Source organism: Drosophila simulans, chromosome 3R, assembly GCF_016746395.2.
Source record: "Drosophila simulans strain w501 chromosome 3R, Prin_Dsim_3.1, whole genome shotgun sequence".
NCBI lineage: Eukaryota > Metazoa > Arthropoda > Insecta > Diptera > Drosophilidae > Drosophila > Drosophila simulans.
In genome coordinates, this window is record NC_052523.2 from 14,544,382 (window position 1) to 14,567,857 (window position 23,476).

Sequence of the window (23,476 nt, forward strand, 5' to 3'; positions counted from 1 at the left end):
CTTGTAGTGTCCAGTGTCCACTAAGGACTCCTCCTCATCCCCGATTCGCCTGCCTCCCCGATCCTCATCCAGCAGCAGGACCAGACACCAAAGAAGAATCTCCACGCCAATCCTTGTGTCCCCCAGAACCGGCACGAGCCGAAACGCCAATCCCACCGGCTGACGACGCCCTGTCCATTGATAATTCGTGCCGAGATAGCGAAGTTGGAGACGTGCCGGCAGATAACAGGACAGTCACAAAGTCCGATCAGGTGAACGAGGGCTGTCAAACTCGGCGAGACTCTGGAAATAATCCCGAACAGCCATTCTCGCTGAACAAAATGGCAGGCGTGAGCAATGTAAAGGAGCCCCTTGGGCTCTGTCCAAACGAGATTAAGGAGGAGCGGCAGGCGTGCGCCAAACTCGACTCACGCAATCCGATCACGGGCCTCGGCCTCAACGGAGATGGTGTTGGCGGACTCAAGCCCAAGAAGCTCAGGATCCGAGGTGGGCGTTTGGTTCTGGTTGTGTCGCTTCCGTCTGAAATTCCATATCCCAAACTCCAAACGAACATAGCCAATTCCCAAGTACTTTTCTTAGTTGCGCTTTAATTTCGGATTCTTGTATTTGAGTTTAGCAGCCACTTTGATTTTATACACCTAGTTTACACTTTAAGTAGTCCAATTTTCTAATGATATTCCTTTGTTTCCACAGAGGGCAACCCCGTCACAGGCGAGGGCTACAAGGCCAACGACTTTACCCAGCGCCAGGAGTCGTCCAATGGCGGCACTCCGGTGATCAACAAGAACCGCATTCCCCCAGGCGGCTTCTCTTCGGGTCTGTGGTAATGACAGCCGGAATTGCTCAGATCCCAGCACAAGCAATTGAGGGGCTGATGGCGGGACGAGACACCACAAGAATAAACAAAAACCAACAAAACAAGCAAAAAAAATCATACTACCCATCTAATATACGCATAAAACCCTACAACCCCATATAAAGCTCAGAAAATCGAAAGGCACGAACGTAGGACTTGATGGCCAACGAATAATTAAGCGAGAGAATAGCAATTGCTCAACGATCTGAAGATGCAATAATGACAGTCGCTACCCAGATGAGAATTAATCAACCACTTTTAGAAGGCGGCGTTGCACCCAAACCTATCACTACCAACACCAACACCAACACCACCCCCCATTGCAAATCTGTAATTTAAATTCCTTAGTTGGTGTAAATCCATGGAACGCGTGTAGCCCCCACAAAACAACACCCACGTTGAAGCATCCAATCGCCTGTCCTCTGCAACTGCGTAATATATATATATGATATTCATCAACCCGGTGTGTGCGTACGCATGAAGCAAGCGGGAAGCAAGGATGCGAGCGGTGGCATGGATTTTATTTTAGTTGCTACTACACGCCACATATATTTATATTTATACCAACTGCATTCACACGAACACTCACGAAAACACATACATACATTATAAACATACATTACATACATTATAAACATTACATTAAATATGTAATTTAAACGGTACGACAGCACTTTCTAATGTGCACGTGCTAATTAAGTGTAAAAATACAAAATTCAAGCGCGAATATTTGTTCAATAAAAACCTTTCGTACATAACTTACCTTTTTGTCCTTCTTTATAAAAGTGGTCGGGATGGACTCCAATCGAGTTAATAATCTTTTGACCGAGGTCCTAAGCTTAAGTTAAAAACTTGCTTTTAAGAAACATTGAATTTTTCGCGCCCATGAGCTTAAATCGTCGATAAGCTATCGATTGACATGCCGTGGGTTATCGATGTTCATCTTTTTGGTCTGGCAACACCGTGCAACGCCGTTACAGTTTATTTGCGGCCCGTAGCTCTGCGACGCCGCAAACAAAATGGCTCTGATTTTTGCAGACTACAATAAGTTTTAGTTTTGGCCATATTTCCGCTGCCCCAGTGGGCTAAAAGCAGATGCAAAAGGTCCCAGTGAGGTGTGTGCTGCTGCAGCGACTGTGAAGATGGAACCTGGTGTGCGCAACACCTCAGAAGAGCTCTACCAAGTGAAAAACCAGACAGCCGTCATCGTTATTGCCAATTGTGGCATATAGGATACGAAAACTAGTTCTCACGCATACGCACTCACACATTGAAGAGCCACTGACGACGCGAGCTGCCTCTTCCCAGTCAAAAGATGGAGGGCATGGATCTGTGGACGTCGATGTTTTCGTCCGACTTCGAGGAGGGTGAGGCGGAGAGCGGGGCGGCGGAACTGGAGGAAAGCGAGCAGTACGGGAATGGCAATGATGACTTCCTAGGCGATACGGAGATCCTTGATTCAGGCGATGCCATCGATGACCTGTTGGATGCCGAAGAGGATGAAAGGGAGGAGGAGGATGACTACGAAAAGAACTCCAAGGAGCCAAAGCAACCAGATCCCGACGATGATGCGCTCTTTGATTTTAATATGGAACCCATTGTTGATATAGCGGAGCCACAGCATCCGTCGTTGGCTCCTGCTGGACCCATGGGCCACCAAGTGCGTCCGCCAATGCAGCGACACTCATTCCCGGGAGCTGTGGGTCGACCTAGATTGGGTCCCGGTCTGTCTGTACGACCCACCACCTCGCAGATCAATGCAACGGACGAGAACGGAGTGCCAATTAACTACGAGTTGGGCGTAGTCTACATCTGCCCCGCCTGCGGTGGTGAATTCCGGCAACAGGACCACTGGAAGCGGCACATGAACCACATCCACAAATACAACACCCTGCGTGGCTTGAACTTTACGCCGCTGGACAAGCTCTATCAGCGGTGCAGGGAGTGCAACAAGCGGATTGCCATGCACAGCCGGGAGAACCTGCTTAAGCATAAGTTTACGCACCTGCCCTTCAGGTGCACCAAGTGCTACATCTGCAAGCGGGAGTACAAATACAGGTACGGCAATGAGTATCCTATTCAGCGCTTCCTTTATAGTAATGTCTTTTAAAGGCAAGATCTTATGGTTCATCTTCGCATGGTCCATTGCGATGAAGTCGTGGCCATGATGCGTGAGGGTTACAATGCGGCGGGGCGGAAGACACGGGTTCGAGAGTCTCGCACCGAGCAGCTGTTGCGGGAGAAGAGCTTCCGAGAGAATGATGACCTTGGGGAGGAATCCGATCGCATAGAGGTGCGGAATGAGCTGCTCGAGCCAGATGTTGATGAGTCTGGCATCCAGGAGCAGACCGTGTCGGAAGAGGTTTCCAAGAAAAAGGCTGGCACTCGAGGAGCAGCTGAACTGTGCGAGGATTACATACACTACATGTGTCCAGACTGCGGCACCGAATGCGACACTCACGCCCAATGGAGCCAGCACATCGAGTTCGTCCATGACTACGTCAGCCGAAGGGGACTTAATTTCCGAAGCGTGGACATGCAAATGCAGTGCCTCGAGTGCAAAAAGGTGAGTGGGTTTTTAGATGGGCTCTTACTAAGTTCAGATTCGTAAACCAAACTTTGCTGAATCAATTATTTTTTAATATCTCAGATTGTGACTCCCAACACCATTAAATCACTTCGCGCCCACAAATTCAGCCATTTATCGCAGCCTGAGTGGCTGCGCTGTAAACTCTGCTACAAGGGTTACACGGATCATCAGGAAATAATCAGACATCTGCTGCAGCACCATCATATGGATACGCTTATTTCGGAGGACGCCGAGGAGGAGGATGGTGATGCTTCCGCAGCAATAGTGGCGGAGGATGAATGCGACGGGGACAATGGAAACAGCGAGGGAAATGGCGCCCCTTTGGACGAGGACTCGCCCTACTTTGAAGACGCACCCAGACGCGGTGGTCGCATCAGCAGCGACGACATTTTCGAGCCCCACATCGACTACCTCTGTCCGCAGTGCGGCAAAGAATTCATCGAGAAGAAGCACTGGCGCACCCACGTGGTCATGGCACACAGCATGAACGACCTGAGCAAGCTTAATTTTGAGATGATAAACGAACGGCAGCTGAAGTGCACTGAGTGCGACAAGATCATAACCAATGCGTATGGAATCCAGAATGCCCAGCAACACAGGATCACGCATCTTCCATTCAAGGCCTACGCCAGGTGTCGCAAGTGCCACAAGTCCTACACAGACAGAAAGGGTCTCGTAAAGCATCTGGCTACCCATCATCGCGTTGGTTGGCCACGAAAGCTATCGGGAGGATGCCCAGCTCCAATTGTTACACCCACCAAGCAGCCACGCAAACAGATAGTAACGATAGCCAATGAAACGTACGAGATAATCTATCTGGACGACGTAGACCAAGGCGGCATGGAGGAGGATAACGACTTTGGTGAACAGATGCAGGCAGAAGAGGATGAATATCCAATTGCATCGCCACCACCACCACCACCACCGCCACAGCCAACATCTCAAGGAAATCATCAACGCTACAAGTGCGTCCACTGTGGCACACTCTTCGCTACCCAGGCGGCCGTCCGTGTTCACATTAGCGAAAAGCGGTGCAGGAAGACAGTGGTCAGAAGGCGTCGACAGCCAGTGATGAACTCTGGGGATCCATCCGTGGCCACCGTAGAACAAAATTACATCTTCTTGTGCCCATCCTGCGGATTTGAGTACAAGACTCAGTTCGAGTGGCGCCGTCACATCAACGAGGTGCACAATTTTGACAAACGTCAATATCTAAACATGCGTCAGTTGGATAAGTATCGCTATCAATGCACCCAGTGCAAGGACATTGTATGCAATTCGAAGCTGAAGGGTTTGCAGGACCATCACTTCCGCCATCTGCCCTACAGACTGTACCTCAAGTGCCTGATCTGCGGCACCTGCTACAATCACAAGCCGAATATAGCTGCACATTTGAGGGCCCGTCACAGCATTTTTGATAGGGAGACGCCGGCGATGATCACAAAACCGAAACAAGTGCTTGGGCGTTATAAGGATAACAGTAGGGAGAACCCCAAATTACCCTCTCCTCCACCGGCTCCCGCACTGGCACCAGCACCGCCCTCACCACCTGCATGCTCCTCCTCTGCTGCTTCCACTGCGAGTAGTCGTTCCCTAAAACCACAGCCTGGCGGATTGCCAGCCCGACCCGCTGGTCTCAACACACTGGAGGACAGCATCTCGTACCACAATGCCGTGGACCTGGACTTCATCACGTACTTTTGTCCCAAGTGCAATCAGAACTTTGACTCTCATGCTTTCTGGCGCAAACATATTGTGGAGCAGCACAACTTTAACAGCCGTGAGGGCCTCAACTTTCGGCAGATCGACAACCATCACTACCTGTGCCTGGAGTGCTACAAACGGGTGACCGTGACGCACACCAAGGGCGCCATCGGGCAGCTACAGTCGCACAAGTTCCGCCACCTGCCCCACAGATCCTTCAAGTGCTTGACTTGCGGCGGTGAGTTTGTGCGCAAGCAAATGTTCTTCAAGCACCTCAACCGCGACACTAACCGGTGTGACAATCGTCCGCACCGAGAATTCGATGACGATGAGCCCGACCAAGATACGCTATTGAGCTCCATTTACCATCTAACGTGCCCGCAATGCGGTGACAACTTCAAAACTCACAATAAAAAGGAATGGCGGGAGCACATCAACGACCACCATGGCTTGACCAAGCTAGAGCTTTTGCACATGACCAAGGTGGGTGAGGATGTCTACCGCTGCCAGGACTGTGATGAGGAGCTGGAGACGAATCGGCAGTGGGTGCTACAGTTCCATCGATTCCAGCACCTGCCCCACGCGGCCTACATCCGTTGCAAACTGTGCAAGCAGAGCAGTGAGGACGATGCTGCTGCGGTGGGTGAGTTGCACAGCCTCCGTGAGCTGCAACAGCACATTCGTAAGCACCATCCAGGCCTGGGGGATGCCGAGATGATATCGCTCATCGAGCAGATAATTCAGGACGAGAAGGAGCAGGAGGAGGGCACGAAGCAGACCAATGATGATGAAAACCCTACTGGTCAGGACTCAGGACCGTATATGCCGTTGCCGCCACATCTTCTGGACGATGATGGCGACGTGGAATTCGAAGATCAGTATCTGCTCGGCTAGTATTAACGAATAAGAATTTTTCGATTTATTTAAAAAAAAAATCTTAGTGGCAGAATGTAATTTTTCGACCATGCACGTCCGGTTTTTTTGTATTTTAACTGGAGCTTAGAACTCAATCTTAACTTTACTCGAAAATCTCACTAAAATGCTAGTGTATTCGATTTGCATATTGTATTATGCAGTGTCTTTTACTGAAACCGTGAAAGTATATTTCACTTTTAAATTCTGTGTTCGTTTTGTTTTTTATTTTATTAGTTCTGCCAATCGAACATAGATTACGTTTTGCCACTAAGACTAGCCCGTTTTTTATGACCCAAATCGAAATAGCCTAATCCACTTCCGCAACACCTGTGTACTTCCAGTGGCAAACAGATTCTGATATTGAAGAGATTAATTAGAGTATTCATATAGTTTACCCATAGACGACACCGCCTAAATCTGATTACGGACTTTTATCTGTAGGCTACTCTTTAATTGCTAGTATTAAGAATCCAAGCTATTTATTTTCGATATAATCTCAATGAACGGTAACTGATATTATCAAAATTATAATTATATTTTCAGCACCACTGCTTCGACTAATAAGAAATTGGTCTCGAAAAAGTTGGTCTATGCACGTGAGCGGCTTTGCGCTGTTTGATTAATGTTAATAAATAAGACATTTAATTCTAAATGAAATCTCTGGAATGCTTTTACTTATACAACAACAAAAAACAAATGGTTCGGTATATTTTGTTTTATTAGTATTCAAGATTTATATTATTTTTGCCTTAGACCAGTCACAAAACTGATCTCCAAACTTTTCAGGCTCGGGGGCACAACAGAAGTCGTTCGTAACGCATTATCGTAGGTAAATATCAACATTCTCGTCTCAGAGTTAATACGGATAAAGTAGTCAAAGTTTCAAACTATATAATCCTCCAGTCCTTGTGTCAGCTGCCTCAGGGTGGTAATCATCATGATAATCATACGATATGTTCGGGGTCCTCAACTCAACGCTAACGCTACGGTTTTAAATGTTACGCGATAATAATAAATATGTAATAAATACTTTTGAAAAGCATAAACAAATTGCACACTCGTAATAATTGCCACTAAATGAATAATACGAAAACAAATACCGATACAAGTCCAGCCCGGAATGGGCTCAACAAAAGAATGGTCTTAAAATTAGCAAACTGATTGCATGGAATGATGTCTCCGTAATTGACTGACCAACTGACTGAACCAGTTTTGGGGTCACTCGCATCCACTCGCTTCCACTTTGTGCACGACCTGCCTCCCATTCGACTTTAAACGTACAAATCTTATGCAACTATGCATGGTGTGTGTTGTTTGTGTGTTTAGTAACAATTTGTTGAAGTAGTAGTAGTAGTTGCGGCTCCTCACAGCGTTGGCATGTTGCGCCGATGTCCGTTGCCGGAACCGCTGGACTCCGCCTCCTGCTGCGCCTTCTGTTTGGCACGTCGAGCCTTTTGGCGTGTGTGCTCGATCTGGAAGTCCTCTACGCGCAGATTCAGCCGCATCATATTGTTGATGATGAACTCCTCCTCCACGATGTGCTCCTCGGGTGACCTCAGCACTGCCAACGTCTCGCAGAGACCAGTGCACGTCTTTCGCACCTTGTGTCGGCTTAGTGAAGCCCCAATAATTACCAGGGCCACCTTGAAGATTACCCGGATGCCTTCGGCTAGGAAGCAATCCCATACTCTGAGCAGCGTCTCCCAGGGCAGAGTCCGCGTCATCGCGCACAGGAACCAGTCGGTCATGTAGAGCAGCGGCTCCACTTTGTGCTTCTGTAGGTGCCGGTACACCGGCGGGCATGTCTTCTTCAGCAGACCCTCCAGGATGCCAGCATCGTTCTGGATCACCTCCAAACCGGGTATGAAATAGTCCTGTAGGTATCTGTAGGAATACACACGTTAAATAGAACTACGTAACTAAGACTTTTAGCTGGACTTACACATCGCACACGCTGACAAACACCCAGAAAGCATCCTCCGCGGGCAGGTGCATCAATAGGAACGCCGCTATCGGTGCCTGCGCCTGGCAGAAGCCCACCTTGGGATTGTATATCGAGTAGGCCTTTAGCACATTAAAGAGCTCAATTTGTCCGACCTTCTGCTCGTCGAGAAACATTTCATGGAACGGGAACTGGCGATGCTTATCCTTCTTGATCTCTTCGATGGTCGTCGGGTTACCGGGCTTATCCAGAAGCTCGTTGTAAACGTTGGGGTTTTTCTTCTTTAGCAGATACGCCCCCGATAAATAGAACCAGGCCTTTGGTCGCACCGACTTGGGTATGCCCTTGCGACAGCGATCTCGGATCTGAATGATAAAAATAAACATTGGTTTTTACAAAGATTGTTGTTGAATTCTCATACAAGTAGGAGCTTCTTTCAGATTTTGTTTGCACAAAAGTGAGATCATCACTCTTTAAACAATCATTCAATTCAATGTTACCTTTTTGTAGTTTTTGGACATGTAAATGGACCAGTTGTCGATCATGTAGAGCCACTTCTTCTCCCGCGCGATGATCTGTGCCTTGGACAGCGGCTCCTTGGGCTTGTCTGTGCGCTGGAAGCCGCCATAGAAGCCATTTCGGTCCGGGCAGCTGGAGACGGTCGAGCAGAGGGAGATGGTGTCCAGGGATCGCGGTGCCGTGGCCATCGCCAACGCCAGCTCTCCGGCTGCAACGACGTTGAACTGAAAGCACAAATCGTTACACGATCAGCATGTACGCCCACTAACAGCACCCACTAATTGTGTATGCAAATTTCCTGATACAGCCACATAGATAAATAGCCGGGCGAGAGCCTCTCTGTGCTTGAATAACAACAAGTGCGCAATTAAGTGGACTACTGCTCTCCTTCGCGCTGGGGGGAAATCGAAATTGTGATGCCTGCTCCACATTATTTTCGGCAATCTCCAACCGTTATCGCTATCAGTACCTGGTTGGTTAACGTAAATTTGGGCTATTTCGGGGTGATAACTACTAATTGACCATGAAATATGATGGGCTCAGGGTCACACCTCATCTTCGTGGAGCAGTTCCAGTCGGCTGAGACTGCAGCCCAGCGGCGAAAGATACAGAAAAGGCATTGTCCACCAACTGAGCGGAAATCTGAATCGTTCACTTTGCAATATTTAAGCCAAGAGCGCCGTAAACAGCTGTTGATTGGTCCCTAATCGGACATAAGCGTACCGCTGGAAGGCGGTAATTACTCATCCACAGCAGATGCCTCCAAACGGAATGGGACAGTGAAAGTACTAGTATTTCCATATTCACGCTATTCTTCCATGCCTAATGACAGTGGGGCACGGGCTGTCGCCGGTGGCACATCCACTTCCCCATTCAGCGCCGGATGCTCGAGTTTTGCCTAATGAACAACTCACTTCACCACAACGGCAGCCACAAAAACAACAACTAATTGAGGCAACTGTGTCTGCGCCAGAACAAGTGGCTGAATAATTGCAACCGCCAGACGAAAGAAGCCAGAAAGAAGGGCTATTAATTTGCAGAAACGAGATTTTTGATACCCAGTAATATTCCGAATTGGGCACATTAAAATTTGTCAAAGATCATATGCTTTTACGAACTATTAAAGCATTTTAAGCTATCTTAGAACTGAATCTAAAAGTTTAGGACAACTGAGCTCGTTTAAATTTGGATTCGATCGGCACTGATCAGAGTCTTTTATCATTTCAGTCCCGTCTTGAGCGCCAAACCATCATACCCACCCTGAGAAAGGGTGGCAAATCAGCGAACGGGGGAAATCTCAATGCAAACGCACTGCACGAACACAAATGCAATCTGGCAAAGGCTACAAGATAGCCGACGAAATGCGACCTTGGAGGCCTACGGATCGCGGAACGGGAAAACGGAACGAAACTAAACGAGAACCCTTATCGAGTCGCGGGTGATATAAAGCAAGATCGCAAACCTCGGCGGCGGCGTGTCACATCAGTGGGTGGGCGGGCGTTTGGGGTGGGGGGGCGGTTGGCGCGTTGGAGACCCAACTATTTGGGCCCATTCATTTCTTAACTTAACTGAAATTCGACTGCCATTTTGCCTACGCGCTCCAAAATGAGTAAACCAGCGCCTAAGTTTGAGTGAGTGTGTGTGAACAATACGGGGCAATTGTTGTTATTAACAGCTAACCGTTGCCACACCGCCCGCCCCCACATTCACATGTAAACTTTTTGCCTCACCTTTTGCTATGCTGTTCTCGTTGTTGTTGTTGCTGCTGGCTCTGCTGGTATTGTTGCTGCCGTGGAATGCGCAATAGGCGATATTAAGGTTTAAGGCGATTTTGGGTTTCTTTTTCGTTTGGATTTTCCAGCACACACTTGCGCCAGCACAAATGTGTTGGATTTTAAGGTGAAAACATTATTTCCACAGAGCTTTTTGTTTATTTTCTATGCAAAATAAGGGAGAGCGAGATTGGTGATGGCAACGAAGCGACTACTGTGCGATAGCCGTTATGGTTATCGATTCTCTGTGGCGCAGAAACCAGGTGGCAACGTTCGAGTTTTGGCTTTTTTGTAAAGGCTGCCAGAATTTTAATTTTTTATGGCGCTTTCTTCGCTTTATTTAAACAATTGCATTTAACTTAGAGTAATTCATTCGGAAGCTGGGACATCCACTTGGAGCCCACTTTAAGCTGCGTGAATCGCCACAGTAGCAGCCAGACAAGTGGAAATACCTGGACTACCGCAAACTCAGCGAATCTGCTGAGGATCTCCCGCCAAGGACCAACATTTGTAATCCCATGCAAAAGCACCAGCGACATGGCACTATTCATAAGCAAAAGCCTCACAAAGATTTCCCGTTCGTTTGAGGCCAGATTCTTGTAGTTTCCCGCCAGGATGCTGAGCACAAGCAGCCAGGGAAGGATTAGCTTCAGCACCATAACCAGGCCGTAAGTGAGAGGTGAGTATCCAAAGCAAGTCTCGTGCAAGATATCCAGGAAGTCATCGAAAGCCGGGAAGCTGCCAATGACGAAAAGGGAATACCAGCTGTACACTAGTATGTAGTGGGCGGCTGTCTTCGGACCAATGCTTTCATTTCTCTTCAGTTTCATCCGCAAGGCCAGCTGCAACTCCATGGCCAGCATCTGGATGACCACCGATTCATAAGAGGTGCAGGTGAGGGTGTACAGTGTGCTCAGGTTGAAGAAGAACACCTCGCTGGCCTGCAGATTGCGTCGCTGCCAAAGGGCGCAAAATCCCAAATAGATCCAGGATACCAAGTACATAACCCACGGATGCCAGCCGATCAGGATGTACTCCAAGGCAGCAAGGAGAACCGGTATATTACTCAGCCAGGTGAGAGGGTTAAGGTACACGCCACAGGCCAAAGGACCCAATAGAGTAAGAAAGATACTAAACATAAGGGCTCCGGGCTGGGAGCAGCCCAGCGATTCCGGAAGAGCCGATACCACGGTGAGTCCAAGAAGCAGTAGTAGCCACAGGTAGAACTGGAGTCCCCTTCTCTTGAAGGCTTCCCTGTTTTTATAGGAAGCAAATCCCAAGTAGCCCACTGCCAGGATGTAGCGTCGGAAGAAGCCACCCAAACAGATTAATGCCAGTAAGGTGGTGGAGATCAAACTCTTACGGCATACCATTTTTGGTTTCTCTCCCAAAATTTTAAGCGTCGTCCTCCAGTACAGTGAGGGTACGAGCAGAATCGCCTGTACCACCAATGGAATCCTTTCGAGCATCATAATAATCACGAGAACAACTGTCAGCAATCGATGAAATCCTCGGGCATACACCAATCGCTTGGAGGAGATTACCTCTTGGATTTCCATTTGGTTTCTGCTTTTTTTACCAACTGTTAGATGACAGCGCAGGCAATATATCCAAGCGATTCCAGCAAAACTCACTGCCATAACCGAGACATGTCTATAGTAATCCTTGAAGTAGTCCATTCCCTTGATCAACACAGGCATATAGTTGCAGCTATAATCCAAGAGAGCCCTGAAACGTCGCTGCTTTTGGAGGGCCAAAGACTCCTTTAAAAAGTTGTCCATCATCTGAAAGTTTAGCCAGAAGGCGGGCATCCTTTTGGGATGGAGTTCTCGCAGCCGGCGAGCCTGTGCCAGGAGCTGCTTGGCATTGGTCAGCATTGCGTTGGCCTCGTAGCGCAAACTGGCGTTGAGCATTCCCTTGGGCAGCATTCCGCGGCTATAGACTGGTGGTGGGACTCCTAGAAGGGCACTCATCAAGGCTGTCAGGTGAGGAGGATTGAGGACATGCAAGGGCAGCCTGAATCCCGTCTCGTTGGCCGCAAAGCTGCGCCCGGGCATGGATTTAATGTGATTCACGCCAGATCCCCAAAGAAAGAACGGGGATTCAACTGCCAGAGTATACTCGCCTGAGAACAGGACACTTAAGGACTAACTATACTTAAATAGGATGGATTAAACTTACTTTTCGTTTGGGGATCGCCAAGATTAGAAGTGAATAGGTAAGCTGTTTTTTGATCGGGAAAAGTGTTCTCAAAACTTTTGTAGAGTCTCCACACGTTTTCTTGAATCCGTTGCAGGCTTTCACAGGATGGCTCCACACCGGTCATGTGAATGAAAAATATGACTCCTGTGGAATTTAGCAAGAGGCGGGATCCACCGCCTAGAAATCTTTGAACAGACCGACATACGAAATCTTCCATTTCGGAGCATGACTTCGTAATACCTTCTCCATATGTCTCAAAAGACAATTCCCTGGGTCTTTCGATTTTGGGAAACCGTGAGATTAGCTCTGTCGTTGTCCAAGCAAAACTGCGTTTACACCGATCGAATATGGAGTCAATGGATGCTGGCTTTCCTAGCCAGCCTCGTGCCACGCTGGCTGCATCCTCATTGAATCCGGAAAACAAGGAAATATATGGCGATATCGAGTGGTAGGTGATTGTCTCCGGACGACTAATCCCAACCAGTCCCTGGTGCAGGAAGTGTTCCCGCAATAGTGGCACGTTGGTGCAACGATTGGCCAGGAATGTCTGAGCAGATAATCCGTCCCTTACAAGTACAACTAAACGATCTGCCGGCGGAGGCTCTTTCAGGTGTTCCACTTCCTGCGGCTCCAAGCTGCCCGGGGTTGTGGATCTAAGATAGATCAATACAACCGCGAAGAGCAACATCAGCTGGAACAGCACAAGACTCCTAGTTGAATCCAACATTATGCAGTATATAGAATTTCCTTTTAGGTTCCAAATTTATTTTCAACGGATGCGAGGGTTGCTATGAATCGATCATTCAGTTCTGAATAGTTGAGAAATGAAGTTGGCCCTTCTCCAAACGTTTCTCTGGTGCTCCTTTTCAGTTGTCGTCAATGTGTCGTTCGTATTGTATCGTCGCCTCACATATCGACTAGTGGGAAAAGTACACGTCCTGATGGAGCTGTGGAAATCGAAGGTGGTGCTGGTGCACTTCCTGCTGCTGATGTGCCTAATGCGCATCTTTTATCAGTCCGGACCACTGACGCAGCTGGAACCGCAGAAGACATTGCTGGATATGGGTGTACCACCAGCCGCAGATCGCCTGGTGGTCTTCCTTCTCGAAGGACTCCGCGCGGACACGTTATTTTCGGACAACTGCAGTGGGGCTGTCTACATACGGGATTTAATCCTGCGCCAGGGACTCGTCGGTATATCTAAAACTAGTATTCCAACTCTGACCCGATCTGCTGAAGTAGCCCTGTTCGCTGGATTCAATCCGATGCCATCCATATTGCCTACCTCTAATTTCGATACGATTTTCAATCGCACTTTGGCTTCCGACAAGGGTGTGGTTCTCCGTTTCTCCCATTTATCGGATTTTCGACGCCGTCTGACGAAACGAGCTTGCTTGGAAAAGTTATGGTACGCAAATAGACTGGTGATGCTCGTAAACCTGGCCGAAGTCGGTGGTGCCAGTCCCTTGGATATTGGTTTTCAAGTGAAGCTGCACAATGCCCAGCGGAATATCCGAGATGCATATGAGTTGATTGAGGCCACCTTTAATGACTCGAAAACAGCATACCTTTATACATCAGCACACGGTCTTACACATTTCGGTAAGTGTCCTTTCGCTCACATTTTATTGACTCCAAGGAATGGCAGATTTCCGGGATTTCAGGCTCCCATGGTGGCGGATCGGATGAAGAACGGGAGGCACCCTTCCTTCTCTGGGGTGCCGGAGTGAAACACATGACCGAAAATATAACCTCTGACTTTGTGCTCAACAATGGCGTAAGCATGCAGCTCCACAAGCTGGACCAGATCCAGTTGGCTCCTCTTATGTCTGCCCTCATTGGGCTACCGCCACCTGTTAACAATCTGGCCAATCTGCCCCAGGGCTACATGAAGGTGTCCCGGGAATATGCGAGAAAGTCTGTACACCTGAATGCTCTGCAACTTCTGAACCAAGCCAAGGCCATTATAAGACTTCACGAACGAGGAGTTTTCCACAAGTGGCTGCCAAAGGGTGAGGATCTGGATCTGCAGCAGATTGCCTACTATCAAAACCAGATGGATCACCTCCTTCATATGGGCTGGCGAAGTAAGGCGCTGGAGACGAGTACGCTGGCAATCAAAGTGGCACAAAAGTCCCTGAAGTTCTACCATGGCTACTATCACATTCCACTCGTGGTGACCACTGTGCTGGCTCTACTGGGCTGGCAGTTCTACCTACTGGTGAAGCTATCTCAAAATGTAATGCCCCCCCATTATATGCGCAGGGGCTACCTCACTTGGTGCACGATCTGCCTGGCTTCGCTGGGACTTTTGCTCGGCGAAATGGTCTTTTTGCAATGGGCTCCGTTCATGACGGTCATCTGCTTGGTGGTACCCTTTGGCATCTGGTGTATGACCCTGGCCGCATTACCCCAGAATGGCGGCTGGATCTTCGAGCCACTGAAACACCTAAGATGGATTGTAGCACCAGCTGCGCTAATCATTGCGTCGATTTACTGCAACTGTCCCCTGAGCTTGGCCTATATCCTATGTGTTGGCTTCTACAATCGACGTGGCTGGGTGCATCCTTCGCCGAAGTTCCTGGCCTGGTTGGCTCTCGTCGTTCTACTGGGCGGATTCCTTTGGTCCCAGAGGGGAATGCAGATCCTAATGACCACCAACTATCGTGTCGTTCTGCAGGCGATCAGCATGCTGGTGGTGATCGTGCGTCCCTGCGTCCTCAACGAGAATCACAAGTGGAAGGTGTGGATCATCAACGGAGGAATACTGATTGTTGCCGCCATCGGAATCTTCCTCAAGGAGATGGGCAAGCCGGTTCCCATATACCTATTTGCTGCCAACTGGGCGTATCTTATCTATGCTTTCGCATCGGTGACCTGCAGTTCGAGGACTACTCCCCAATATCGCCTAGAGTTGATTCGCTTCAACTTGCTTACGCTGCATGTACTATTGAGTGATTCATATGTATCCCTCTTCGCCCAGGGCTTGATCATCGAGTACCAAATGGGACTCGAGGTGCACGAGGAGTCCAAGGAAGCAGATGAGAATGTTAAGATACGAACTTCCTCAAAGCAGCTACAGATGTGCTATCGCTTCGCTGTGTCCATTCTACTATACTTCTATGCATCCCTATTTGGAACTGGCCACTGGGTAGGTGGCTTCACCTACTTGGCCAACTCTGCCCGATTATTCCTTCCGGATTCCAGCAGCGGACTAATGCCGCTGCTAGTGCTCATCCATTTGCTAATTCCCACAATAGTGATTATGGCCAGCGTGATGGCACTGAGCTCCTTTGGACGACAGCATATCCGCACGATATTCTCCAGTTTGATGCTCATTTGCAACGCCGTCGTTTTGTTCTTCGTTGTGTTTGTTCCCCATAACGCCTATTGGCCAATGGCGCATCCATCCGTGGTTCAGGCACTTCTGGCCCAATTGACTGTCATCCTGATCTTGGCCTGCGAATCCATAGTGACCCTCTTCTTTCGTGGACTTAACATGAACAAATGTTCAGACTGGAGACAAGAAGCGGATGAATTTGAATCCAGCTGCCCCCCAATGACCTCAACTACTGTCTAATTGTCTAATCACAGTGCTAAGAAATTATAATGTATAACAAATTTATGGTCTACATATTTAGAACTTTATAAAGCTTTCACTTCTACATTTTTGAGACTGTATATTTAACCGTTCGTTGGGCTGATTCATTACATTATAGTATATCCATAAGGATTGAGTTATATAAGTATGTACGGTTCGAAGGCATAATACTTTAAGTAGAAAACTAGCTTAAATGCAGCTGACTGGATTAGGTACAACTTTACAGACGCTTACAGCCAGGAAATGAGACCTTGTTGGCTTCCAGTTTAGTAACCAATAACCAATAATCTACTCCGATTTGGGTTTCATTGATTCCAAGTGAGCCTGCAAGTGTTATGATATACATATATTAACAAAATATTTAAGAAAGTATAGTAGCAACTTACCTTTTCGGCAACCTTAAGAAGACTGTCGAATGTGTTTTGTCCAGTTTCCATGACCATTCCATGGAAGATCTTCGATTCGCTGGAGGTGAGAAGTTCGTACGGAGAGCCAAACTCTACAAGATGACCAGCATCCATGACCAGAACACGATCCGAATCCATTATCGTGTTTAAACGATGGGCTATCGTAAGCACTGTACAGTCCCGGAATTTGCTCCTTATTGTTGCTTGGATCAGCGCATCCGTTTGCGGATCCACATTGGCCGTTGCCTCATCCATAACCAGAACGCGATTCTCTCGGAGAATAGCCCTGGCCAGGCACACTAGCTGCCGTTGGCCCACACTGAAATTACTGCCACCCTCGGATATCTTGCTCTGCAGTCCATTTGGAAGTTCGGAAATCAAAGGTTTCAGTTTCACCTCCTCCAGTGCATCCCAAAGCTTTGCATCGTTATACTCCTCAAAGGGATCCAGGTTGTACCGCATGGAGCCCGAGAAGAGCACAGGTTCCTGCGGTATTATGGATATCTTGCTGCGCAGATCAAAGAGTCCCATGTCAGCCGTATCCCTTTCATCGATGGTAATGATGCCCTCGTTGTAGGAAAGTCGGAAGAGCGCGTTGATCAGCGAGGATTTGCCAGCTCCAGTTCGGCCCACTATGCCCACCTTTTCGCATGGACGGATGCGGAAATTGAGCGCCTTGAGGACGTACTTGGCCTGCGGATCTGGGAAGTAACGAAGGCACAGATCCTCCGCGATAATCTCACCCTTCTCAGGCCAACTTGGCGAGGGTTTCTTGCCCTCGCGTGAATCGAATTCGCCCTCTGGCTCGATCTCGTCGTACTCCACAACTCGTTCCACTGCCGTCATTGTGTTCTCCAGTTCGGCCGACTGTCGCATTCCCCACTGCACCATTCCGGTCATACCCATCGCCTGGGTAATGGCCAAACCCACTTCTCCAGGACTTTGCGGTGGGTTTATAAAGTAGTTCAGGATGATGATCACAATATACAACGTGCAAAAGCAGTCCAGATAATAACCAAAGGCGCGATTCGTCGCCAAGAAGGTATAATATCCGGAGCTGTGTAGGTCCTGCAGATTGTCGAACTCAGCAATAAGTTCCTTCTGAGCTCCTAAGGCTCGTATCGTTGGCAATCCGGTAATTGTGGCACTTAGATGAGAGTATATAGGTGATCTAGCTACAGCCTCCAATCTTTTCACATCCCTCGATGTCTTCAGATAGAATTCCCTGATATAGTAAAATATTATGGCCAATGCCAAGGTTAAAATGAGGTAGTACGGATTTGTTATGCAAATCACAACAATGATGCCAAGTAGCGTGAGAAAGATTTGCACCACATCCAGCATAACGCTTGGCAGTACTTCGTCCAGCTGGCCCAGATCCTTCGAGAATCGATTGAGGATACGTCCCGATGGATTCGTGTTAAAGAAGTACATGGCAGCCCTCGTGATGCCCTGGTACATGGCATTGTGCAGCTGCGTGGAACTGCGCATGGCCATCTTGTAGAAGAGCATGGTCCGTACAATAGTAAACACCACCACGGCTATATTGAGCGCGGCAAAGTAATACATGTCCTGCGGATCCGTGTTAATATCTGTTTGACCGTCCATGTTCTTGTCCACCCTGTCAAAAGAAAAAAGGTAACAATTATTTCTATCCTATAAAGCGGAAATATCTTATGTTGCCTACCAGTAGGATAAGAAGTAGTCCGCGGCCGAGCATAGAATCTGAGTAGCCAGGCACAGGAAGACCATGAAGAAGATCATGAACCAGCTGCTTCCCGAAGTCAAATACTCCTTGTACAGCCCCAGACCGATCTTTCCCTCCACTCGCGTCTCCTGCATCTGCAAGGATGCCTCCTGGGCCATTGACTCCGCCATGGAGCTCAACGAAGTAAAGCTATTGTTTCGCGTACTCGGCTTACTGTTCTTGCTGCCCCTTCTGCTCAGCGAGGGCACATTTAAAAGGTCTAGACCATCACCACCTGCACTGTCAACCTCGTCCAGATCTTCACCATCTTTATTGGGCCCTGTCAGCAGTCGAGCAAAGTCCAATCCACTGCGCTTCATAGACGAGTACGTTCCCATCGCGCTTATCCGACCCTTATCCATGATAACTATCAGATCAGCCTGCTCCAGGAACTGCAACTGGTGAGTGACCAGTATGACGAGCTCACTCCTCAAGTAACCGCGCATACACTGATCGAACAAGTGGCGCCCAACGTGTGTATCCACAGCGCTGAGTGGATCGTCAAGAAGATAAATATCTGCTCGACGGTAAACTGCTCTTGCCAAACTTATCCTGGCCTTCTGCCCGCCGGATAGGGATGCTCCTCGCTCGCCTACAATGGTCTTGTCACCGAAGGGCAATAGTTCAAAGTCCCTTTCCAAGGCGCACTTCTTCACTACGGTGCGATAACGATGCTTGTCCCAATCCAAGCCGAACAAGATGTTTTGGCGAACAGTTCCCGTAAAAAGCCAGGGCTCCTGAGCTGCATAGGAGTAACTGCCATTGATCCTGAGTGTACCACTTTCGCCCGGTAGTTCGCCAAGTATTGCTTGTATTAGACTCGACTTGCCAGCGCCCACGGGTCCGATGACGGCTACCAACTTTCGACGACCCAGCTGCAGGTTGATGTCCTCCAGAGTGGGCTCCAGCGAATGGCTTTCCCAACGTGCGTGAAACTGGCTGAACTCGATCAAATTCTCCGGGATGCCGTTGCTTTTAGGACTGTCTCCATTTAGTGACTCTGCTTTCGGGTTGTCATTTTTGACCTTTGACTTATCCCTGACTTTTGTCTCCGGACGATGCATGAACGTCTCCAACCGCCTAACGGAAACCAATAGCTCGGCAAACTGGGAGATGCCCTGCGGGAAAAACATGGTCACCGATCGGCGCAGTATATTGTAGTAGGCAGTGACGAAGAAAGCCTTTTCGGCATTGAGAATGTTTCCCAGAAGGACGAAGGCAATCAGGCTGGAGGAGGTGAATATGCGGGACAGGAACATGGCAAACGAGATGAGGATGCCGCGGATGTAGTTCACTTGCTTGATGCACAGCATCTCATTGAAGCGGGTCATCTCCACCACCTTTCCGAATGGCTTCTCCCAGGCGTACATCTTGATGACCTGGATGCCCGAGATAATCTCGTTCATCATGCGGACGCGTTCGTCCGTTCGCAAAGCGGTACGCAGGCGCAGAACGCTGGTCTGCTTGCCGAGGTAGGATTGGAATGGCAGGAACAGAAGCATTATCGCAACCCCAAAAATGGATGATATGCCAATCTAAAATATAAGAAACAATATATTGGTCAATGTGCTGTATTCAGTTTCAGATGTACTTGACTTCCTTAATTGGGACACGATAAGCAATTAATAGGAATAACACAATATTTGTATTCATGACAATAATATTTTTCGATAGGTATATCTATATATTTAAGAAGCGTACTATCAATTGGCGCCATAACAGGAAAAGATTGATCGAAGATATATTGGAAAATTAGTAATTAGCATTGAATTAAAATTATATAACAACATAACAACACATTGGATTTACATTGAAAATAAGTTTGCTTACATAAATATTATGATAATGTTTTTTTCGATGTTTACAGAAATATAATAAACTTTCCAACACGTTTTCGGTGACTTTAAAGCTCAAAAAAAACTTAAAAGAGCCGGTTCGGAACAGGTTTTTAATCATTTGAGCTTTCGACTAGAAAATTTCTATGTAATTTCTGACCACCTACGTACCTCAAGATACATCAGGTAGGTAACTGCAATCAGTTCCAACGGCGCTATCCACAGGTAGTGAACGTTGATCAGAACCAAGTCAAATCGACCCACATCGTTGGACAGCAGATTGACCACCTGACCCACTGTGGTGTCACCCAAAGCGGTTCTACTCAGCCGCAGCGCCTTGCGATAGATTAGACTGCTAAGTGCTGCAATTTGTAGAGGATTAACATATGGATTAGCTGAGATAATCAGCACTTACCAACGCGCATCTTCATGCCTAGATGAAGGAGACCCAGCATATAGGGATGACCGATACACACACTAAATACGGAACCCGCTATAAGACCCGCTGCCCATAACTGGGCCTTGGAGCGATCCGGATCATTGCCGGCAAAGTATGCCATCACCCCAATCAGGCAAATGGGCTGGGTGACTCTGTAGTTGGATAAGTGGATTGGTAAGTATTATTGCAGATTCCAGATGGTTCAAAACCCACTTACTTGGTTAAAAACTCCTGGGCAAACAGGAATACTCCCGTGATGAACAAATGAAAGCCAAAAACTTTCGTCAGGGCACGACCCAAACGTGGAGTTTCATTTTTGGCCACCTGCTCATCCCAGGCTGCGCACAACCGATCTCCCAGGGAATCTATACAGTCAAGATGATACCCATTAATATAGCTGCGAATGGAAATTGATCAAAGAACTCACCCGACTTGTGCTCTTTGAGGGCTCTATACAGATCCTTTTGTTCCAGCGTCTTCTTGCGGCCTTTAAACAGAACGGGTAGGGCAAAACTTCACGTTGGATTGGCAACAGCATCACGTAGGTAGTTTTTATTGGATGTACAATGAAAACATAATTAGCGAAAGGCTGTCTGTTATCAGGCACTGATACTGATAAAGTTAAAAAAACGAACAGACTACTGACAACCAAGAGTTGCTATCCAATGCTTTGAAAAGCGAGTATGTCACGGTCAAAATTGTTAGAAGCAAATTATGTGTTTTTTAGCTCAAATTTCACAGACTATAGAAATAACAATTAAACCTCTGTGCAACTGCGCAATACACATACAAAGTTCAATTTTAATAACTACTATACTTATCTCAGTAAAACCGAATGTAATATTAATAAAATAGTATATGGATGTACATTTCCACAGCATCCATATTTGCTGACGCAAATGAATCTATATCTTACGCCGATACAAAGGAACAGTTCAGAGTTCCTTATCGTATATGATATTAAATAATTACATTACATAAACAAAAAATATGTTAGCCGAAGATAAACAAATTGTGTTATGTCAAAAAGAAATCTTATCAGTAGCTGTAAATCAAATTTTGTTTGTTGCGATGTAAGAGACTTTTCTGAAAGTTCAAATGTATTGGATAAATCCACACCTACTCTAAAGTTTTATCGCCATGATTCATAACATTTGTCAGCAGTTTTTTACCTTTGTATATCTATATCTAGTTTTCTACCTAGCGCTGTTAGATTTTCTCTGGAATCATTTTGAAAATGGATCTTAGTGCGACACTTAGGCCTTAATTGGTAACCAATTGAATGGGAATCCGAACTCCCGTCAAATGCAAAATGATTTTGTCGCTCGGCCACGCGAATTAAGCGAACCACTGAATGAAATAATCAACTTGTCAGTGTTGTCACGTTATTTGCTCCCCAAATCCCCTATCAACACCCCACTCCGCCAACAAAAAAACACGAATAAGTAACACCTAAACTAGTCATCAATGGGTGCTTTTTTTTAGTTTACTAACAATGCCATGATATTTAAATATGTATGTGAATTAATAGATATGTAAACTGGTTTCTATTAGAGCTGTTATGTTTATAAGCCATATATGCATATATCTATTATATTCTCTTCGCAATGAGATTGGTGGACAAACCATTTAATTAAAAATCAATAAAAATTTCATCTCGAAATGCCCAGAAAGATATAATTTCTACGCCGTACACTCACCAGAACATAAGTGAGGAGAGGGGATTGGATCGCTCCCGCGGATTCTCCGGCAGTTCATCGGCTTTCATCGACTGCATGCTGATTGCACTGATTGGAGCTAAATTGCACTATATGGAGTGTAGCATTACAATTACAGGGGACTGGCTCGGTCACCGGGATTGCCTTTGGACGACGGCGGTTGATTAGCACTTTTCGATACGAAAGGGGACACGCGCTCGATTTTAATATAATTAGTTTGGCATTAGCCGAGGAGAAACCAGGTGGAAATGCGAGCGATTTCAGATTCCGATCTACGAATTCGATTTCTATTCACGTTTGCGGAAAGTAAACTTTTCCACTGGCACAGTGCAGACTTCAATATTGCGTGGCATTCGGATTGGAAATGCTGCGGCGAGATCGCGGTTCCAAGAAATATCACTTCACGCGGAGATATTCGGTATTTCTATCTGTTGCAGGCTTATTTCGTCACAGATTGCCTTGTATTTCGTATGTGATTTAGTCCATAGCACATCTTACTTATCGGAAACGTATAGAAGTACACATGGCACTGCGCGTTACTCTGCCCACTACTATCTGCTCGCTCCGAAGGTCCGCCTCGTTCTGACCCGATCCGCTCTTGAGCACCACCTTAAATACATGTGACTCTCTTGGTAGGTGTTGTGCCAGGTTAAGATCAGCGCTCTTTGTGGGTGCTCTCCAAAGCTCTTTGGATCTCTTTGGTGGTCTCTCCATTGCTCCATTGCGATGAACTGCTTCCCACTCTCTTTATATCGCTCTTTGATAGCACTAATCTCGATCTCTTTTGTTTGTGGGCTATTTGTTTAGTCTTTATCGAGTGATAAGCAGCAGGTTAACTTGTAGTTTCCTCGTTTTGCACGACACTTTGCAGTAGTAACCAATGTGTAACAATGATACGACTTTTTATAATGCTGGCAAACATTATTCTAGCATGTCCGATAAAGTACTCTTTGGACTTTGTAGTTATAAAGTTATGATCAGATAACAGATGTTGTATCTAAAGTTTTACAAACGCAACAGCTGTATACAGTTGTAGGTATACATTTAGTATTATTAACTACAATTAGTTGAGTTTCTACAAAAGTGCACTGTTTTCTAGACCGCAGCTGTTAGTTGAGATTTTGAAAAGTTGATATCACGATTTTGTGCTGCATACTTTCGGGCTTTAAAGTATTCGAATGACTAAAAGCATGTTACATAGCGGAATAAAGTTACTTAATGTCGTTACT

The 23,476-nt window shown here is 47.0% G+C and overlaps 6 protein-coding genes across 18 annotated transcripts in view; 3 read left to right on the plus strand and 3 right to left on the minus strand.

Annotated features, from left to right (window-relative positions):
- Positions 1-1,614, plus strand: part of LOC6728503 (microtubule-associated protein Jupiter) — a 29,327-nt gene extending 27,713 nt beyond the window's left edge. For 6 of the 13 annotated variants that reach the window (XM_016176964.3, XM_039295287.2, XM_016176963.3 and 3 more), the window contains one exon: positions 694-1,614. In XM_016176964.3, the coding sequence (XP_016035139.1) occupies positions 694-827 (134 nt within the window). In that variant the 3' untranslated portion in view covers positions 828-1,614. Of the gene's footprint in view, positions 1-72; positions 487-693 lie in introns of all 13 variants that reach the window. The other 7 variants (XM_039295283.2, XM_039295285.2, XM_039295280.2 and 4 more) reach the window with 2 other exon arrangements.
- A 199-nt stretch (positions 1,615-1,813) lies between these two features.
- On the plus strand, positions 1,814-6,722 carry LOC6728505 (zinc finger protein Xfin). Its single transcript, XM_016176966.3, has 3 exons — positions 1,814-2,914; positions 2,969-3,422; positions 3,507-6,722. The coding sequence occupies exons 1-3, from the start codon at positions 2,172-2,174 to the stop codon at positions 6,042-6,044; spliced, it is 3,735 nt and encodes a 1,244-aa protein (XP_016035143.1). The 5' UTR covers positions 1,814-2,171; the 3' UTR covers positions 6,045-6,722.
- A 43-nt stretch (positions 6,723-6,765) lies between these two features.
- On the minus strand, positions 6,766-10,519 carry LOC6728506 (TBC1 domain family member whacked). Its single transcript, XM_016175150.3, has 4 exons — positions 10,257-10,519; positions 8,508-8,750; positions 8,008-8,372; positions 6,766-7,949 (listed from the first exon to the last, which is right to left on the minus strand). The coding sequence occupies exons 2-4, from the start codon at positions 8,712-8,714 to the stop codon at positions 7,430-7,432; spliced, it is 1,092 nt and encodes a 363-aa protein (XP_016035144.1). The 5' UTR covers positions 8,715-8,750; positions 10,257-10,519; the 3' UTR covers positions 6,766-7,429.
- LOC27207630 (GPI ethanolamine phosphate transferase 1) lies at positions 10,386-13,359 on the minus strand. The gene is made up of 2 exons (XM_016183311.2): positions 12,480-13,359; positions 10,386-12,423 (listed from the first exon to the last, which is right to left on the minus strand). Exons 1-2 carry the CDS (start codon positions 13,225-13,227, stop codon positions 10,658-10,660), a joined length of 2,514 nt encoding a protein of 837 aa, XP_016035145.1. The 5' UTR covers positions 13,228-13,359; the 3' UTR covers positions 10,386-10,657.
- LOC27206761 (GPI ethanolamine phosphate transferase 1) lies at positions 13,310-16,181 on the plus strand. The gene is made up of 2 exons (XM_016182570.2): positions 13,310-14,102; positions 14,165-16,181. Exons 1-2 carry the CDS (start codon positions 13,325-13,327, stop codon positions 16,078-16,080), a joined length of 2,694 nt encoding a protein of 897 aa, XP_016035146.1. The 5' UTR covers positions 13,310-13,324; the 3' UTR covers positions 16,081-16,181.
- On the minus strand, positions 16,164-22,865 carry LOC6728507 (probable multidrug resistance-associated protein lethal(2)03659). Its single transcript, XM_016175149.2, has 8 exons — positions 22,230-22,865; positions 20,957-21,042; positions 20,747-20,894; positions 20,506-20,681; positions 20,262-20,452; positions 18,196-19,790; positions 16,488-18,129; positions 16,164-16,425 (listed from the first exon to the last, which is right to left on the minus strand). The coding sequence occupies exons 1-8, from the start codon at positions 22,304-22,306 to the stop codon at positions 16,390-16,392; spliced, it is 3,951 nt and encodes a 1,316-aa protein (XP_016035147.1). The 5' UTR covers positions 22,307-22,865; the 3' UTR covers positions 16,164-16,389.
- Positions 22,866-23,476: the final 611 nt, after the last annotated feature.

What these genes read in the sequence shown, in the direction of transcription:
- LOC27207630 (XM_016183311.2), bottom strand. Translation starts at nt 13,227, where the DNA reads ATGTTGGATTCAACTAGGAGTCTTGTGCTGTTCCAGCTGATGTTGCTC. An exon ending in TGGCGATCCCCAAACGAAAA is followed by an intron (nt 12,424 to 12,479) that starts GTAAGTTTAATC and finishes TCCTGTTCTCAG; the next exon opens with GCGAGTATACTCTGGCAGTT.
- LOC6728507 (XM_016175149.2), bottom strand. Translation starts at nt 22,306, where the DNA reads ATGCAGTCGATGAAAGCCGATGAACTGCCGGAGAATCCGCGGGAGCGA. An exon ending in GCCCAGGAGTTTTTAACCAA is followed by an intron (nt 20,682 to 20,746) that starts GTAAGTGGGTTT and finishes ATCCAACTACAG; the next exon opens with AGTCACCCAGCCCATTTGCC. An exon ending in CCTACCTGATGTATCTTGAG is followed by an intron (nt 19,791 to 20,261) that starts GTACGTAGGTGG and finishes CTTATATTTTAG; the next exon opens with ATTGGCATATCATCCATTTT.
- LOC6728506 (XM_016175150.3), bottom strand. Translation starts at nt 8,714, where the DNA reads ATGGCCACGGCACCGCGATCCCTGGACACCATCTCCCTCTGCTCGACC. An exon ending in TGTCCAAAAACTACAAAAAG is followed by an intron (nt 8,373 to 8,507) that starts GTAACATTGAAT and finishes TTTATCATTCAG; the next exon opens with ATCCGAGATCGCTGTCGCAA. An exon ending in TTTGTCAGCGTGTGCGATGT is followed by an intron (nt 7,950 to 8,007) that starts GTAAGTCCAGCT and finishes GTATTCCTACAG; the next exon opens with ATACCTACAGGACTATTTCA.
- LOC27206761 (XM_016182570.2), top strand. Translation starts at nt 13,325, where the DNA reads ATGAAGTTGGCCCTTCTCCAAACGTTTCTCTGGTGCTCCTTTTCAGTT. An exon ending in ACACGGTCTTACACATTTCG is followed by an intron (nt 14,103 to 14,164) that starts GTAAGTGTCCTT and finishes CCGGGATTTCAG; the next exon opens with GCTCCCATGGTGGCGGATCG.
- LOC6728505 (XM_016176966.3), top strand. Translation starts at nt 2,172, where the DNA reads ATGGAGGGCATGGATCTGTGGACGTCGATGTTTTCGTCCGACTTCGAG. An exon ending in AAGCGGGAGTACAAATACAG is followed by an intron (nt 2,915 to 2,968) that starts GTACGGCAATGA and finishes TGTCTTTTAAAG; the next exon opens with GCAAGATCTTATGGTTCATC. An exon ending in AGTGCCTCGAGTGCAAAAAG is followed by an intron (nt 3,423 to 3,506) that starts GTGAGTGGGTTT and finishes TTAATATCTCAG; the next exon opens with ATTGTGACTCCCAACACCAT.